This window comes from Culicoides brevitarsis, chromosome 3 (assembly GCF_036172545.1).
Source record: "Culicoides brevitarsis isolate CSIRO-B50_1 chromosome 3, AGI_CSIRO_Cbre_v1, whole genome shotgun sequence".
NCBI classification, from domain to species: domain Eukaryota; kingdom Metazoa; phylum Arthropoda; class Insecta; order Diptera; family Ceratopogonidae; genus Culicoides; species Culicoides brevitarsis.
The window spans coordinates 28,023,832-28,042,249 of NC_087087.1; the positions used below are offsets into that span (position 1 = coordinate 28,023,832).

General features: G+C 26.1%; 1 protein-coding gene across 6 annotated transcripts in view; it reads right to left on the reverse strand.

The window, feature by feature from the left end:
* Positions 1–350: 350 nt before the first annotated feature.
* The window catches only part of LOC134835995 (disks large 1 tumor suppressor protein), a 65,836-nt gene continuing 47,768 nt past the window's right edge, over positions 351–18,418 (reverse strand). For 3 of the 6 annotated variants that reach the window (XM_063851090.1, XM_063851085.1, XM_063851089.1), the window contains 15 exons: positions 18,221–18,349; positions 8,762–8,782; positions 7,885–8,696; positions 7,062–7,275; positions 6,847–7,001; positions 6,535–6,787; positions 6,373–6,478; positions 6,174–6,221; positions 6,015–6,056; positions 3,657–3,737; positions 1,652–1,801; positions 1,353–1,525; positions 1,184–1,296; positions 686–777; positions 351–622 (listed from right to left, as the gene is read on the reverse strand). In XM_063851090.1, the coding sequence (XP_063707160.1) occupies positions 516–622; positions 686–777; positions 1,184–1,296; positions 1,353–1,525; positions 1,652–1,801; positions 3,657–3,737; positions 6,015–6,056; positions 6,174–6,221; positions 6,373–6,478; positions 6,535–6,787; positions 6,847–7,001; positions 7,062–7,275; positions 7,885–8,696; positions 8,762–8,782; positions 18,221–18,349 (2,496 nt within the window). In that variant the 3' untranslated portion in view covers positions 351–515. The remainder of the gene's footprint in view (positions 623–685; positions 778–1,183; positions 1,297–1,352; positions 1,526–1,651; positions 1,802–3,656; positions 3,738–6,014; positions 6,057–6,173; positions 6,222–6,372; positions 6,479–6,534; positions 6,788–6,846; positions 7,002–7,061; positions 7,276–7,884; positions 8,697–8,761; positions 8,783–18,220; positions 18,350–18,418) is intronic. The other 3 variants (XM_063851086.1, XM_063851087.1, XM_063851088.1) reach the window with 3 other exon arrangements.

Here is an 18,418-nt window from a genome sequence, read left to right on the forward strand (position 1 = left end):
GGAAAAGGGAAGAATAGCTGCACTCTAATAAAAGTCTGATGTCTCTAATGTAAACTCTAGTTTTTTCTTCTTCTAAGAGGATTTATCAATTATTAGTAACTTTTTTTTAAGTATTTCTTTCATTTTATTATTAATATTTATTTATTTATTATTTTTAAAATAGAATTTTATTATTTTCCGAACAAAAAAAAATATCTTAACGACTCTTATTACTTTTTATCATCATATATATATTTTTTATACGCTCAACTAAAAGTAAAATATTGTTTTTTCCAAGAATTAATACATTTATAATATAATATTCAATCATATATTTTTTTCTTTCATGTGTTGTGTCGTGTGTATGTGTGAAAAAGTTTCTCGACTGATTTTTGGCATCATTTGAATTTTTGTGTCAATTTTTTTTTTGTTATTTTGTAGAAATGCTCCTGTGTTAATTGGTTTTAATGATATCCGGATCGAGAGACTGGCCTACATTTGACTCTAGGCGGAAGTGTCCATTGTATTGGCTCTGGTCATAGATTTTCCTTCGATGGCACCCAAATTGTTGGTCCAGATTGGGCCCACACGACATTCTTTACTTTTGTGTAGATTTCCTCGATTGTATCACCTTGAACGACAGCTAAAAAAAATTTTTTTTGAGTAATTTTTTTTTTTTGAGGTGTGAATTTGTGAAAAATTTTACCTGTAAAGTATTCACCGAATTCTTGCTCCATTTTGAGAGCACGTTCATACGTTTTCTTTGCTTGTTCTTCGGTCATGCGGCGATTCATTTCCCTAAAATTAAATTAAATTTTATTTATTTTTTTAATATAAAAAAAATAAAATAAAAAATTTAAGAAAATTAATTAAAAATTTATTTAAATAAAATATTAAAATAAATAATTAATTTTAAATTATAAATTTATTTAAAAAAATTAATTTAAAAATAATTTAATTCAAAATAAAAAAAAAAATATTTAAAAAAAATAATTAAAAATTTATTTAAAAAAAAATTTAAAAAAATTTAATTTAATTATTTAATTTAATTTTTTTAAAATTTATTTAAAAAAAATAATTTAATTTAAATTTTGAAAAATATTTTTAAAAAATTAAAAAATAGTTTAATTTCAAATTAAAAATTTATTTTAAAAAAATTATTTAATTTAAAATTTAATTTTATTAAAATAATAAAATTACTCACATGATAGATTCAACTGATTTTGGCTTAATGAATATTGCGATTGGATACAAAAGAGCTACCTGTAGCCGTTTAATAGCATTGCCCGATACATCAAGTATGCAATGTTTCTTTTGCTAAAAATAAAAAAAAATTAATAACTTTTTTTTAACTTAAAACAAAAAATTTTTACCTTTTCAGCAACTTCACGAACACTCGAAACTGAGGTGCCATACAGATTGTCATTGTACTGCCCTGCCTCAATGAACAAATGATTCTGGATATCTTGTTCCATTTGTTCGCGCGACGCAACAAAATGATAATCGCGACCATCGACTTCGTAATCGCGCTTAGGTCGTGTGGTATCTGTGGAGAAAAAAAATTAAAATTATTAAAAATTTGAATTTTTATCCCAATGCACATTTTGAATTTTTGACCCAATGCACATTTTAAAAATTTTAAATGCGAATTTTAGAGGTAAAAAAAACTTACGTGGCACACATGAGCCAAATTTCTCGGGATATTCCGATATTAAGTCATCATTCACTCGATCCTTCAAGGGACCCAAAATAATTACAGGCCTTGTGTAGTTGATCTGTAATCGCTGAACGGGCTCATAGGAGATTACATTTTCGTCTGATGCTGCAAAAATAATGAAAAAAATTGTAAAAAAAAAATTACGAAACATTATATAAAAAAAGAACAAAAATGAACATTCGACAAGAAATTTTTAACTATAAATCGCTATAGAGAAGAATCAAAATTCTCTTAATGTTAGTAATAATAATAAAAAAGCAGAAATTTTCGCTATTTTTTTAATAATAATATTAAAAAGAGAAATTATCTAAAAAATTGTTAAACATGTTTTATTTTGTGACCAGACCAGTACAAGTGTCAAAAGAACGTTCTACATTATTTCTAAATTTGTATTTTTTTTTTTGTTAAAACTTTAACGCAAATTGATGATAAAACTACCTTTTTGTCAAGAAAAATGTTTTTTTTTATTCAGTCAAAAATTGTAAAAAATTCAATTTTCAGTTTAAAAATTGATTTTTCACAGAAGACCTTTTCAGCCAATTTTTGTACAAAGCATTTTTTCACCACTTTCGAAGATTTTTTTTTTATAAAAATAAATTCGTAAGTAGTGTATAAACTAATCAAGATGCAAAAAAAAAAATAATGAAATTTCATCTAAGATGCGGACAATGATAACATACAATGAGGAAGGAAGGAATCACATTCATCATTCTTTTCGATTAAAATTATTGTTAGAAACATTCACATACAAAAAATATTTAAAAATTAAAAAGAAATGATAAAACAGGAGGAAATTATCGTATTTTGAGTCAGTTTAAATCGATTTTAACGGCGATTTTTTAAAATAATTAAAAATTCGTATGTTTGCTATAGAGTTCTGTACAGAATCTACCGTATGTAGCATACAAAAGTTTCTGTACAGAGCTCTATAGCAAACATACGAGTCAAGAGACCTCAGGGATCCGTATGCTTTCTACAGAGCTCCATACAAAAATTATCATATGCATACAAAAAGCTCTGTACGGAGCTCCATAAAAAACATACGAGCCAAAAGACCTTCAAAAACTCGTATAGTTTGATGAAAATTTCGTATAGAAACTGCCTGAAATGGAGTCCTACTTTTTTCAGGAGGTTTCCATACGAAATTAAGCAATGATACGAGTTTTCAAAGGTCTCTCGGCTCGTATATTTTGTATAAAGCTCCGTACAAAAGCAATCTCATGTATAAAGACACCTCAGTACGGAGCTCTATAGCAAATATACGAGCCGAAGTACCTTAAAAATTCGTATGTTTCCTACAGAGCTTCGTACAAAAAATATCATACACATACAGAATTTTCTGTACGGACCTCTATAGGAAACATACGACAAATTTCACTGTTAAAACAGACCCTAAACTGACAAATGATTCAGGAATTGTTCGTTTTTAGTTGATTTGAATAATTTCAACTCAAAATCTGTATAAAATGTGTATGTATGTTGTGTTTGTATGTCTGTGTCAGTCAGTTCTTTGAGTCTTCGTGTATAGGGAATGGATTTTTTTCGGGATTCTATTCTCTAAAAGGAGCACTAAAGGGTTTCTATATCTAAATATTTATAATTTTAATAAAGTAACGAAACAGTGACGCATTTCAATAATTTTTTTGTGTATAAGACACATTCAGTTTTGTACAAAAAATTATCATAAATGTACAAAAAATGCATTTCCGTGATTTTTATTAAAATAAAACATAAAAAATGCAACTACGATATTCAGAATATCAGAATATTAAATAAATAACATAAAAATAATAAAGAGAACGAGACGATATAATTTTATCGAAATAACATTGACATGAATAATTATACAAAAAAATAATAAATTAAAATAAAATAAATAAATATTTTGAGAGCTATTAATTAAGTATTGCATTGATTGAGAACAATTTTTCATCCTTTTTTTTGTTTGTGTGCGACTTACGATAGTCAGCGTCGTTATTCTCCAGGTAGATAAGAGTAATCTGCTCCATGTCGGGTAACTCCACTCGGTAGATAATCTCACCTAAGTAGCGCGTTTTCAAAGTTTTTATTTTAACCGAGCGGATTTATGTCATTTTTTAAAATTATTTTTAAATTTTTACATATTTTTTGTTTGTTTGTTTGAGAAGAGAAAAAAGAGACAAAGAAATAAATATAATTTAAATTGTTAATTAATTAATCCTTTTTTTAATGTAGAAATTATTGTACAAAAGAAAGTTGATAAATGAGTTTTTTGAATGATGAGAGAATAAGTCGCAACTAAAATGTGTTCAATGTCGTGTATAAATATTATTTTAATAATAATATAATTTATAAAGAAAGAGTGTTTTGTGTTTAAATAAATTTTACATAATTTTTTTCCTTCTCTTTCTAATTATTTTTTTTTTATTTTAATAATTTTTTTTGTTTTTCTAGTCATTTGTATATCTTTTCCAAAGTATATAAAAGTTGTGGATTTTTTTATAATAAAAATAGAAAGAGCAAGGATTTAAACATAATTTTAACAATTAATTAATAATTAAAAAAATATATATATAATTAAGGGGATTATTAATGATTAATGAAAATAAAATAAATATGATAATAATTTTGTCTTAATTTTTTTTTCTATTATTTTTTATCGAATTGGACGAATTTTGACCAAGACTATCATTAGTCGATTAATGATAATGATTTAAAAAAAAAATGTAAAATAAAATAATAAAAGGTTAGGTTAGGATAGAAACAATGAGCATTAACATCGATTATATATAATAATAGATAAATATGTATAATAAATAGAAAGGATAGGAATCTGCCATTTATTTACTAATTGCATATAAATATATATTATATATGTTTATAAGGATATTGCACCTCATGCTATTATTATATATAAATGACAGAACAAAAGAAAACATTTTCACAGGAAAAACAATAATTTTTGTTAAATAATATGGTTTATAAAAGGTACAGCGTTTCCACAAAAAATATTGCACATTACATTACATATTATATTATATGTTATTGTATATTAATTATATATGTATGTATCATAAAATGTTATTTTTTTTACTCTACACATCCATGATTTATTATTTATATGGATTATCACACAAAAAATTGTGACGCGATGAAACATAAAAGAAAATACAACTACATATATTATTTTTTGTAATTATTATTAATTTTTTATATATTATATTGGACAAGTTTAATTTAAAAAAAAATGTTTTATATTTCATCCTTTATGATTTTTAATAAAAAAAAATAATTAAACAAATACTCTTAAAAAATTTAAAAATTTTCTATTTTTTTAATTTTTTATCTAATTAATTTTTATTTTCTATAATTGAAAAATAAATATATATAAATAAAAATATGCAAAAAAATATATATATTAAAAATACATGTTTAAAAAAATTAATTTTGACAAAAAAAAACGTTAAAATAAATTTAATTTATAAAAAATATGCTTACGAAATAATTAATTATTAAATTAAATTTTATTTTATTACGAAATTTTACTAAAAAATAAATTTAGTAATAATAAATTTTTAATATATTTGCTAAGATTGTCAAGAAAAATTAAAATATAAAAAATAGTATTTTAATTAATTTTAAATTATCATATATAAAACAATTTAAATAAAACATTTTTTTAAATTGCCTTTGCCCAATATAATACATTTATAAATAAATAATATTTATATATGATGAGAAGATAAAAGCTTGTTATTTATAGTTTCACAATATTCATTTATTATTATAACAATAATAATTAATAATAATAATGTTGAAAAAGGTAGTTTTTCGAAAAAAAAAGTTTTATTGTGTAAATATTTATTTTCCGAAAAATGTATGTATAATGAAAAAGATATACAAACGTCTAGCGATGTTGTTATTGTTTTTTTGTTCAAGAAGAAGAAGAGGTAGAATTTGTTGACACTTTATAGTTAATATTTTAATATATTAACAATAAAAGCAAAACACAACAAAATATAAATAATTATCACACAAAAATAAAAATTAATATAAATTACAAGTAATGTTCATAATTTTCAACAATTTACAAAATTAAGCTTTTTTTCTGGTCTATTGTATGTATAAATATATTCAATCAAAGTGTAAGAAATAAAAAAATAGTAGAAGTTACGGGTGAAGTAGATTTTTTCTAAATTAGAAGAAGTTGAGGAAGAGTTAGCGTTTCGTTTTTTTTTACTTGAGTATTTTATGATTTTTTTTTTAAATTCAAGGATGAACGAAAACCAAAAATTTCATGAGAAATTGTAGAAAATAAATTTTTTTATGAAATACATACCTTCAGCATTCGCATCGTCTTGAGTATAACAGAGCATGAAAGCTGTAAGAAAAGAAGGGTCGAAAGTTGAAAAGTTTTGGATTTCAGTGGAAAAAAGGTCGATGAAAGCAAAAAACACATAAATGAATGAAAATAAACGAAAAAAAATGCAAAACTTACGTTGTTCTTGTTCAACATGATTTTGATCGAAAATGTGTCCGTTTGTAGCTAATAAATGAAAGAATTTACGAAAACATAAAAATAACGCACAAAATGGGAAATGATAAAAATTGCAACAAAAAAGTGTGACAATAACTCAAAAAATTGAAATAAAACGTGGGACATTTTTTTTTAAATAATTTTTTTTTAGATGACTTACGTTCTTGATCTGAACCATCTTCATTGCGTTCATCTTTGCTCTTCATAAATGGAAAACGTCGTGAAAATGAAAAGTTTTTGTTCTTTTTGCGGTCCAAGGTTGACATCTACGAAAAAAATTTAAAAAATTAATTTTTTATTAATTTTTTTTTTCCAAACTCACTTTTTCCATTGCATTATTTTGAGCATGTCCTTGAAATTTGACGCTGCGATCGCGTGCCCGTTGTTTCCGTTCCCAGCGTCGTTTCGACGGAACAATGCCGATCGAGTCTTCTTCCCCGTCGCCAATTACCCTTCGTGCCTGCCACCATTCGTCATCGGATGCATTTGTGACGTGCAAAATGTCGCCATGTTTGAATGGCAATCCACGCGTTGGCAGTCCATCGTCACGATTGGGATCGTAATCGAAGAGAGCTCTGAAGGAAAAATTTTCCGTGAGATGATTTTCGTTAAAAATCCTCGAAAATTGACTTACCGCACATAAAGCGATCTTTTTTGTGATGTCCTCAGAAGTGTTCCCGTGCCAATGTTGAGACTGCCAGCTTGTTTAATGGCATGAATTCGAGCTTCGAAGTTGTTGTAGTCCTCGGGTCGGTATTGTGTGACAAGAGTGGCGACTTGTCCAGCGTTCTAAAAGATAAAAAATGTGTTTTAATGGAAATTTTGGGATTTTACGAGGGTTTTTCTTACTTTGAGTGCTGCTGCAGCTTCTTCATGTGTTGCTCTCTGAATGGAAACGCCATTGACGCTCAAGAGTTGATCGCCGCGCTTTAATTCGCCGCCTTGATCGGCTGCTCCTCCCGGGAGAATGTAAGATACGAAGATGCCTTGACCGTCTTCGCCGCCGACAATGTTGAATCCGAGTCCGGAACCGCCCTTTTGGATGGTAATTGTTCGTGGTTCTCTGAAAATTTAAAAAAAAATCAAAAATTGTGATTAATTTTAATTTTTTTTTAATTTTCATAAATTTTGTTATTTATTTTAGCTCCAAAAAATATGTAAAAAAAATTAAGAAATTAAAAAAATGAACTTTTAGAGAATTAAATTAAACTTTAGGTAAAAATTAAATTTAAAATTAATTTTAAAGATCTTCAAATATTATTTTTTTTATAAATATTTTTAAATTTTTATTTTTTTCAATTAAAAAAAATTTAATTATTTAAATTTAATTATTTAATTTATTTTATTTAAATTATTAAATTTTTAAATAAAAAATAATTAAAAAAAATAATTAAATTTTTTTAGAAATTAAAAAACAAACGTTTAATTTTTTTTAAATTGAAATAAAAATTTTTAAATTAAAAAAAACCAAGAGCTTAAAAAATTTTAAACTGAAAAATAATTAAAAAAAAAAATTGAAAAATTTAAATTTTTTTATAAAAAAATTTGAAAAATCATTAAAAACCAAATTTTTAATAATGAAAAATTTCTTAAATTTCACAATTTTAATTTTAAAAAATGAAAATTTTGCTTCATTTTTTTTTTAAGTTAGATTTAGATGAATTTTTCTCACCTGGTGATATCTTCATGACTAACGGCGCGTGGCGTGCCTGGCGGAACAGCTGCCAAAACATTCGAAGATGCATAACGCGACGGTGTGCCTTCCGTAGCTGCATGCAAGGGTGATGCTGATCGCTCGATATGGCTGTGATCGACAACAGTTTGCCCGACATTGTTAACGGCAGACAGCGAATTCGCATTGTTCATCGCCGAATGACTCACGACCATGAGTTGCGTCTTTTGCACGACGAGCGTGGCGCGATCCGTAATCGATTTGAGTGTCGCAACGGCCTCCTCGTGCGTTACATTCTCCAAATTTTTGTCGTCGTCGTGATGTCGCACGCCAACGAGCTTATCGCCAACCGCGAGACGTCCATCGGCATGCGCTGCGCCGCCTTCCATCACTTTTGTCACGTAAATTCCGTTGTCGCCTGGGATATGTTGGTTCCCGATGCCGCCGGCAATGGAAAATCCCAAGCCTTTCGTGCCCTTGACTAGTTCGATCTCGATGATTTTTGGCGGAGGCGGACCACGTTTGCGTTTTACGTTCAATTTTACCTTGTCGCCGGCACTTTTGAGCGCTTCGACGGCCGTTGCGTGTGTCACATCGACCACATTGACGTCGTTTACGGCACAAATGATGTCGTTGATCTGCAAACGACCGTCGGCATAGGCAGCGCCGCCCGGAATCACCTTTGTTATGTATATTGAAGTATCTGTGCCGATGTGCGGGTTATCTGTGCCGCCTGCAATCGAGAATCCGAGACCCGTGACGCCACGTACGAGAGCAATTTCCTCATATTGCCACATATCGTCGCCATTGATCTACAAAAAAACCACAAAAATCAACAAAAATCCCTTTTTTACCGGGTAAAAATGTTAAAACTTACGTGTTTAGCATCATTTGACGCCTAAAAGTGTGCATGAAACGAAAAAAAAAGTGAAAAGTGAGATTAGTAAATCCAAAAAAAAATTATTTTTGTTCCCCAACTACACATAAAAGTATTTAGACTACCCTTGAATCGTACGTTCACCACATAAATTAAGCTTATTTGGCTCCGCACTCCATAAAAATGACAAAAATTCAGCACAACAGCCTCATTTGTCGGACTTCATCGAAGAAATCAAACAAAAAATATCAAGCACGTGTCTCGTCTTGTCTTTCAAACGCAACAATTGAGCGATTTTTAAACGATTTACTAATTAAAGTGACTTCGACAGAGATTGTAACACGAGATTAATTGATCATATTGAAGAACAGACCCAATTACTGAACTCACTTCATCTTATGCAATCAACGTTGTTCGCGTAAATTATCACATCGATGCGTAAAAAATGAACGGAAAAAAATTTCATATAATTTTTATGACCTTCTCAACAAAGAATCTTATGACGCAACATCGTGATAGTAGGCCAGTGTTTATCTCGCGAGATGAATTTCGTGATATGATGATAATTAACTTTGTATACAAGTGACATCTTTTATGTCTAGAAGGTGAGATTTTCCATCATCGAGTAAATTGTGTAGTGTATTGGATGTTTGTTTGTGATTGGGATCTTTTGTTTTGATTCACAGGAATTGGCTGAACTGGATTTCTGGGTGAAATGAACGATGTACAAATAAATTTAAGTTGTTTTTTTAGAACAAAATTTTAAAGTTGAGGATTTTCGTCGAAAAATATGAGCAAATATTGATAAAACCGAAGATTTCAGCATTTTTTCAAATAAAAAAAATTTTACATTTAAAATAATCTCCATTTTCTGCTTTTCAAGAAACTTTGATTAAAACTTTGAAATTAAAATTTTAAAGAATCAAAAAAAAAATTCTTTAATTAAATATTTATTTTGAAAGTTTTAAAAAATTTATTTTTTTTAATACTTTTTGTAAAATTTTTAAAACAATTTTTTACTAAAAAATAACAAAAAAAATTAATTTTTATGTTTAATTATCTTAAATTGATAAATTGATAAAAAAATATGAATTTTTTATAATTTTTGTTCAAATAAAATAATTTATTTTTCAGAAATTGTTAAAAAAAATTAAAGTAAAAAAAAATAAATAAATAAATTTTTTTGATTCATTTTTTATATTTTGAGCGAATTAAAAAATTAAAAAAATGATTAATTATTATTTAATAAAAAAAATAATTTTTTTCTCAATTTTTTTTTTAAATAATGTTTAAATATTATTTTCAAAAATTATTTTTTACACTTTATTATTAATTTTTTTCGAGATACATATATTAAAAAAAATATTTTTATAAAATTAGAAATTTCGTTCAAAAATTTCCTTGTGTGAAGAATAATTTTACTAAAAGGACAAATATATAAAAAAAAATTTTTTTTTACAAAAATATGAAGAATTTTTATTTTAAATAAATTTTAAAAGAATTTATATCAAAATTTTTTTATTTTTTTTTTAATAAACTAAAAAAAATTAATTTAATTTAATTTTCAACAATTAAAGCCTTTTTCAAGGAATAAAAATTTAAAAATAATTTTATCTCTCAAAGAATTTTTTTTCTTTTCCCTTAACGTAATTCACAATTCACTAATATGATAAAATTAGAGCGAAAAATGTTTAGTAAGCATGACGAGATGATGCATCGTCGACATAAAAATAAATATTGTCATGTTAGTAAATAATAATAATAAATACAATGTTAGTCACAAGTTTGTTATTAGTACCCGTTACCCATTAAAAATTGCCGATTCTCCATAAAAAAAAAATAAAAAATAAATTTTACCGTGTCTAAATTAAACAACGATGACACCTTTTTCAAGAATCCTCCGCCTTCTTGTTGCTTTTTCTTTTTGCGTGTCGTCATATTTTCGGCTCCTATTTTGCTAGATTTAATCTAATACTTAATTCGTAAGTATTTTATCCTCGGGATATGTTTCTTATTCAATTAGTTTTGATTCAATTATTTTTTTTTTGCTTTCTTGCTTTATCAAGAAATTTCCGACACGATAATTATTTATTTCCTTTCCGGTAATTTTGTTCTTTTTCTTCGATTAATTCAATTTTTGTGTTTTTTTTATTGTTTATTTTTTTTTCTCTTAATTAATTTTTTGTTCGTGGATGAGAAGAGTAAATCATGATTTTTTTTCGGTTAATTTTTAGTTCTAATTTTTTTTTTTGTTAATTTTTTTTAGTAAGGCATTTTTTTTAAGGATAACACTTTTTTTTATGTTGCGTAAGTGACGCGATGTCGCAAGGCACACTTTCGAGGTAAACGCTGAAAATGAAGATTTTGTGTTAAAACAAAAAAAAAAAAAATGAAGGAAATGCGGGATCACATGCGAGAGAATAAATGTAAATTGTCAGATTCAATCCAGAACTCCGAAGTAATTCAACACTTTTATTTATATTTCGTAACTGGAGTGTAAATTATTCGAAATAAAACAGAAGCTCTGTAATTTTGAGTCGTTAAAAACATCAAGTGCCGCTAAATTAACTGTTTACTAAAAGACACTGTGATACATAACAGATGGAAACTATTTTTTTTTCTAGAATTGTGCGGAGAAGAAAGGTCCGAGGTCCTGTGGAAGAGAAGAGAAGAAGAGAAAAAAAGGAAAGGGTTTCAATTTTTGGAAGAATTTTGAAAGGATTTGCCAGGAAAAAGAATTCAGTTGTGAGAATTGTGAAGAGTGAAAGTGAAAAGTGCCAGCAATCGGTGAAGAAGTTGAAAAATTTAATTAATTTAGAGATTTATTTAATTGCGTGAAAAATTTTGTGACGAAAAAAAATTTTTTTAAAGAATAAAATTTAGAAAAATCTTAAAGTTTAAGATTTTTTATAAGAAATTTTAATTTTGAAGTAATAAAATTAAAAAAAAATTGTTAAATTTAATTAATTTTTTTATATTAATTAATTAATTTCAATAAAAAAAAAGAATTTTTTTTGAAATTTAATTTAGAATTTAAAAAAAAAATTGAAAAAAAAATTAAAAATAAAAAATTCATATTTTTTTTTTAAATTAAAATACAATTAAAAAATTTCAAAAAATCTAATATATTTTTTTTTTCAAAATTTAAATAAATTAATTTAATAAAATAATAAATTAAATAATATTTTATAAAAGTTAAAAAACATTTTAAGTTTTTTTTTAGAATTTTTCGAAAATTATTTTCTTTCTGTTTTATTCATATCTTTAAAATTTTTAATTTTTTTTTTGAAAATATTTTTTTTAATTTTTATTAAAAATTTTGACCTCAGCTTGAGACTTCAATTTTTTTTCAATTTAAAAAAAAAATTGTTACAAAATATTCACGCAATTAAAAAAATCCTCATAATAAATTTTTTCAATATATTTACAAGTTTAATTGGTCCGGAAATTAATTGCAAGTGCAAAACTGTGGGGACTTGCAAATGAAATTATTTGTTGTAGCAAACCGCAAATAGACATTAATCCATCACATCAGTCATCATTTAATTATTACGCTTCACTATACGAAATGTTTATTTTGTAGTGAATGAAATGCCATTTAAAGGCGTAGTCACATGTGTTCATTTTAGATTACTATCACTGCTTATTAGGTATTTATGAATGGATGACTAATAAATCCCATTGCGCGTCGTCAATTTTCAAATTTATGAATTCCGATTAAATTGAATAAATTTCTCTTGAGGGAAAATGGAAAATTTGTATTTTTAAAGTAGAAATTTGATCCAATTGTTAACTGGGTTTAATTTTTTAAAGTGTTCACTGGGCTGATAATTACAAAATGTGCAATGGGTCTAAAATTTTAAATGTGCTCTGGGATAAAAATTTAAAATTTACATGAGGAGAGCCTTTTAGAATGTTCAATAGGACAAAAATTTGAAATATGCTCTGGGTCGATAACTCAAAATTTGTATTGGGACAAAAATGGTCAGTATTAAATGCAAACTGGGGCGACGTTTTAAATTATGCATTGGGTAAAAAATTTTAAAACGTAAAGTAAATCAATTTTTTACAGACAGAAAATATTTAAAATGTGAACTGGTATTAAAACTCACAATTTTCATTGGGGTAAAAATTCGAAATATGCACTGGGTCAAAAAAAATTTAAACCTTTTTTACTATTTTACATCAATGAACTGCTTATCGGATTATCTGACCAGGAATGCGGTAAAAACATAGCCGATAAGGAAGGTGTTGTTGACTGATAAGCGCCTCGTCTCGTACACGAAAGTTTTTTTTATTGACGAGAAAATCGCGTCTGATACTGAGCAAAAAAAAACTAATCGCCAATGAAAAATTGTGAGTGATTGTTCATTTAATTCACTCGATTCATTGTCTACTATAGAAAATCACACGCGACACACGAATCAGGTAGCAATCGGTTCTTTAAATAGATTTGCGACAATGATAATGAAATTGTGTCTTCACTTGTTCAAGTACACTTGTTGATATGTTTTTGTGCGTCTCGTATTTTTTTTTTTGTGATTGATGTCGATTTCATCCGCTTAAAAAATTACTGAAATTAAAGTTTAGGTCATGTGCATGTTTTTTCCGCTTTGTGTTCGTGTGCACAATTTACAAATGCAATCAAGTCACGGAAAAATTGTTTTTTTTTTGTTGTTGAAAAATAAAAGTTTAATGTTTGGTTGTTTGAGTCGTCAGTAGCAACTATTTTAGTCTATAATTGACCTTTTTAAATGTTTGAACGGGATTAAGAGGGTCGATATTTGCTGAAACCGCCCACGATGGAAATTGCTTTTGTATTTTTTTTTTACACAAACAACAATTGAGACCAAAACTTTGGCACATATAAATTGAGGAAACGAAACAAAACGTCGTAAAAATTAATAGCGAATCGCGAGTTTTTTTTTTGCTCTTTTGTTTGAAAGAAGGTGAATTTTAACATTTTTTGCACTTTATCTTAAAGCTTTAAAATTAATATTGAAAATTAAAAAAAAATATATTTCAAATTTTTTTCAAAATCTTTTTTTTCTAAAATAAAAAAAAATAAAATAAAAAAATTAAAAAAAAAATATTTTTTTCTAAAATAAAATAAAAAAAATAATAATATTAATAAAAATTAAAATAAGAGAAAAAAAAATAAATAAAAGCTTTTTTAGTTTGTTAAAAAACTAAATTTTGACGTAAAATATATAATTTCTTATAAAAAATTTGTAAATCGCTACTATGCTAATTCAAAAATTTTGAACTTTTGGATAGTTTACTTAAAAAATCTTAAAATTTTAATTTACAATAAATTACAATATAAAATTATAAAATTTATTTTTTTTAAATCTGAAAACTTTAAAATTTTTTGATAAAAATAACTTTTAATAGTAAATTTGAATTTTGCAAAAATTTGAAATTCGCCTTTTCTCTAATTCAATAAATTTATAATTCTTTAGGTATATAACTTTTCTATTTTTTTTTAATTTTTTAATTGAAAATTGGTTAAAAATTAATTAATTTCAGTTCTAAAATTTTTAAAATTCGTAAACGTCAATTCAAAAAATGACAGTTGAAAATTTGTAAATCGCTTCTTGTTAATTCAAAAATATTTCAACTTTAATATTTTACTAAAAATCAAGAAAAAAAAATTTAAAACGATCAAAATTTAATTTTTTTTTAAATTTAAATGAAATTTAATTTTTTTAGAATTTTTTTTTAATTTCATATTTTTTTTAAATATTTCACTTTAAAACACTTAAGCTTTAAATTTACTCCATTTGAATTAAAATTCACCTCCTTTCAAGCCACCCGGCAATTTTGCATAAAAAATTTGCTTCTTCGTCTCAACAGAGAATCGCTAATTGAATTTAATTAATACCTCCGTTCGCAAAAACACTTGAATTTTTCAACGCACAAAATCAACTCCGAAAATAGTTCTTTATTTTCGTCAATAATAAAAGTCAGTCACTGGAGTATGTCGACAAAAATAACCAACTAAATGTCACTCATTAAATATTAACAGCACGCAAGTGCCTCCTAGACAAACTAGCTAAACAGACCATTAAATGCAGTAAGCACCAAAAAAAGCGACAAATTCGCCTTTTTATGAGTCATTCTTTTCGTGAATTATGACGATGGATGATTTTTTTTTATAGACGAGTTTGGTGACAATGAACTTGTTTGTAGGTATTTTTTTTTATCGAAACAAGTTTCTTACATCGATCGCGTTCGAAAGGAGAATTTAATCGTTAATGAGAAAGAAATGTAAATAATTTGCATTCCGCTTACGTAGGTTGGTTCGTCAAAAAAAAAGAACGAATGGAATTTCGATGGGGATCGATAATCGCAAGGAAGTCGCTTATTTTTTTCGCTTAATTGAAGATTTTTTTGCTTTTCTGGGGGAATTTTCACAACAAAACAGACGATGATGAGATCAATTTTTATTTTTAATTCGGCAGCGGCACCTCTTCGTCGAAGTTGCGAAGCAATGGCACTGATCTAGTCGAATATGTTATGCATTAATCTATTAATAGCGAACATTTGTTTGTGTATCGGTGTCTCTCGCACAAGCAAACGCGAAAAATTTTCAGTAATTTATTCGATTTTTGATGATTTTTTCGCTTTTTGGATTAGAATTTCTCGTAAATTGAGGCGTTTTCGTCGGTCGGTGCATAATGAGGCAACTATTTAACATGTAATGTACATGCAAGTTGTATGGGTGTGTGTGTGTTTCAACTAAATAATACAACTAGAGAAACTTGATGTGCTGTCACATATACAAAAAAAAAAAATTCAAACGAGAAGAAGAGTCACTTGGATAATTTTTTTCACTTTTTTTCTCGATTTTTTCACCAAATTTACATTTATTCTCGTGCATTTTCCGCGAATTTCCGTTTCCGTACACTTTTATTCACCATTTCAATTGATCTTTTCCGATTATTTCGCTGTAATTACCCGACTAAAGTTACTTTTTCTACACATCTAGGGACGTTGTCAAGTGTAAACTAGACGTAATCACAACTCGAACTGAGGCGTTGCACGAAGCGAAGTGTCTCTCGGTTCATTTCTCGCAATTCGCGGCACGCGATTTCATGAATGAAAGTGCCCGACTGCCGTTTTTCCGATAATTCAAGTTGCGCGGGTTTCGATGGAAAAGTCGTTTGATGCGGCGTTTCACGATGATTTCAACGGGAAATTTTGAAGAAAAGTCCAAACGAATGACGAGAATGTGAGGAATGGAACGTACGTTTCGAGCTCTGTCGAGTCGGGAGCGGTTTTGTCGGTTTACTTCGTGAATTTCGATACACACACACACACATCTTAAGGTGGAATGAATAATTGTGAGAGGGGACTTGTTGAATGTTTTCTACCTGTGCTGAATAGCGGTAAATGACGACGACGACGAATGAATGCGACTTTTGTTTTGGACATTTGGGTGAATTATTTGACACTCGAACGCCTTTAAAGGAATAAAAATTCATTTTGTTGCAAATTAATTGAATAATTGTTAATTTTTTACTGCGATTTTGTGAGAAAATTGAACAATTTTTTTTTTAACTTCAATTTTTTTGACCAAAGAATTTTATTGATAAAGACAAAAAATTATTTTAATTTTTTTAAAAATAACTTTAAGTTTTAATTTTTCAAAAATTATTCAAATTTTTTTTTTTTTTAATTTCTATTTATTGTAAAATTTTTTTTAAATAAATTTTCCTTAAGTTTTTTTTAATTTTTAATTTTTTTAAATCTTAAAAAGTCAAAAAATTTAAGCTCTTAAATATTTTTTTTTTGGTCTACAAAATTTTCAATTAAGAAAAAGTTTGTTGAGAATTTTGACAAATTTTTAATAAATCGAAGAATATTAAAAAAAAATTTCTAATTTAATATTTTTTTTTTAATTTTTTCATTAAAAATATAAAATGTCACAAGAAAATCAAAAATAAAAAATTGGATAAATTTCTCACAAAATTGCAATTTAATAATTTTGTAATTCTACGATTTTCAGTATTTTTTTTTTTAATCAGAAAATTCTAAAATTTGATTTTTTTTATTATTAAATTGATTATTTAATTATTTTTTTTTATTATATTATTCTTTTAAATTTTTAAATAATTATTTAATCTTGACTAATTTTGGATAGCAATTTTTTTTATAATTTTCAATTAAAAGTTATATTTTTAAGACATGAAACAACATGAAAATTTTAAAATCTTTCATATATCTCATAAATATTATAAAATTTTTATTTAAAAAAACAGATTTTTAATTTTTTTTTTATTATATTTCATCTATAATTTTGAGATTTTAGGTTTTTAAGCTTATGTTTCATTAATGAGAAAAATTTATTAATTTAATGAAATTAAAAATTTTAACGAAAATAAAAGTTAAAAAATTTTTGATCATTAATTTTTGAATAATTTTTTTTATATTTTTTTTTAATTAAAATTAAAAAATTTTTTAAAATTAAAATTATTTTTTTTACGAATAGAAACTTTTGAAAATTTTTAAATTTTTGTTTAAAATTAAAAATTTAATTAATTATTTGTTGATACTACTATAATTTTTTTTAAATTAAAATTTAAAAACTTTTAAAAATTAAAATTAAAAAAATTTTAAAAATTAAAATTATTTTTTTTTTCGATTAGAAACTTTTGAAAATTTTTAAATTTTTGTTGAAAATTAAAAATTTAATTAATTATTTATTGATACTACATCGAACATTGATATAGAACCTCATTAAGAATTTTTAAAAATTTAAAAAATAAAAATTAAATAAAAATGTTTGCTTTTAAAACTCGAACGTTTTCTCTCAAATTCACAAATAAAAAAAAATTTAATTTTTAACTGAAACGTTTTTTTTTTGTTCTACAAATTATTCAAAAATTAGCAAGAAATATTGCATTTAATTCCATTTCAAACATTTTTCCATAATTACAGCATTCGTGACAAACACAATAAACTTTTTTTTTCATTGTTCATAAATTGCCTACCTGTTAAAATTTAAATTTAATCCCTTTTAGAACAATTTTATTTGCATTCAAAAAAAAAAAAAATCAACCTGATATTTTTTTCCAATAATGCAACATTATTCGTCAAAAGGACTCGACAGGTACTAAATTTCACCGTACAGGTAATTAAATGCATAAACTGAAACACGTTCTTATAAATAATCACACTGAACGTGACATTACAATTTTCTCGTCCTACTTAGATAAGGTTCCAAAGTGTAACGGGTAAATTGCGTGACAGGTGTTACGAACCTGGAAATTATGTAATTTTCGTTCTTTCCGAAGAGAAAACAAAAAACGGAAAAATTTCACGCCTGTCTGTCATTTTCGTGCAAAATTTATTTACAAATCGATAAAATTTCGTGGTGTCGATGACTTTTTGCGTGTTTAAGCTTTTTACAACGACCCTTGAAGCCCGTTTTGACTTTTACGTGATGACACTTACCTTTGGCGGTTTCGGGGAAGATGGCTTGCTGACACGAGTTGCCGTTACGGGACCTTCTAGCTTATTGCTTGCTTCGCTCGTGGGACGACTAACATCCGATTTTTCGTCCTCGTGATGGAATCGTTGAGTCTGAAGAAGAAAAAAAAATTTTTATTTTAATTTCGCACAAAAGAAAACTTCTTTTGTCTATTTTTCAAA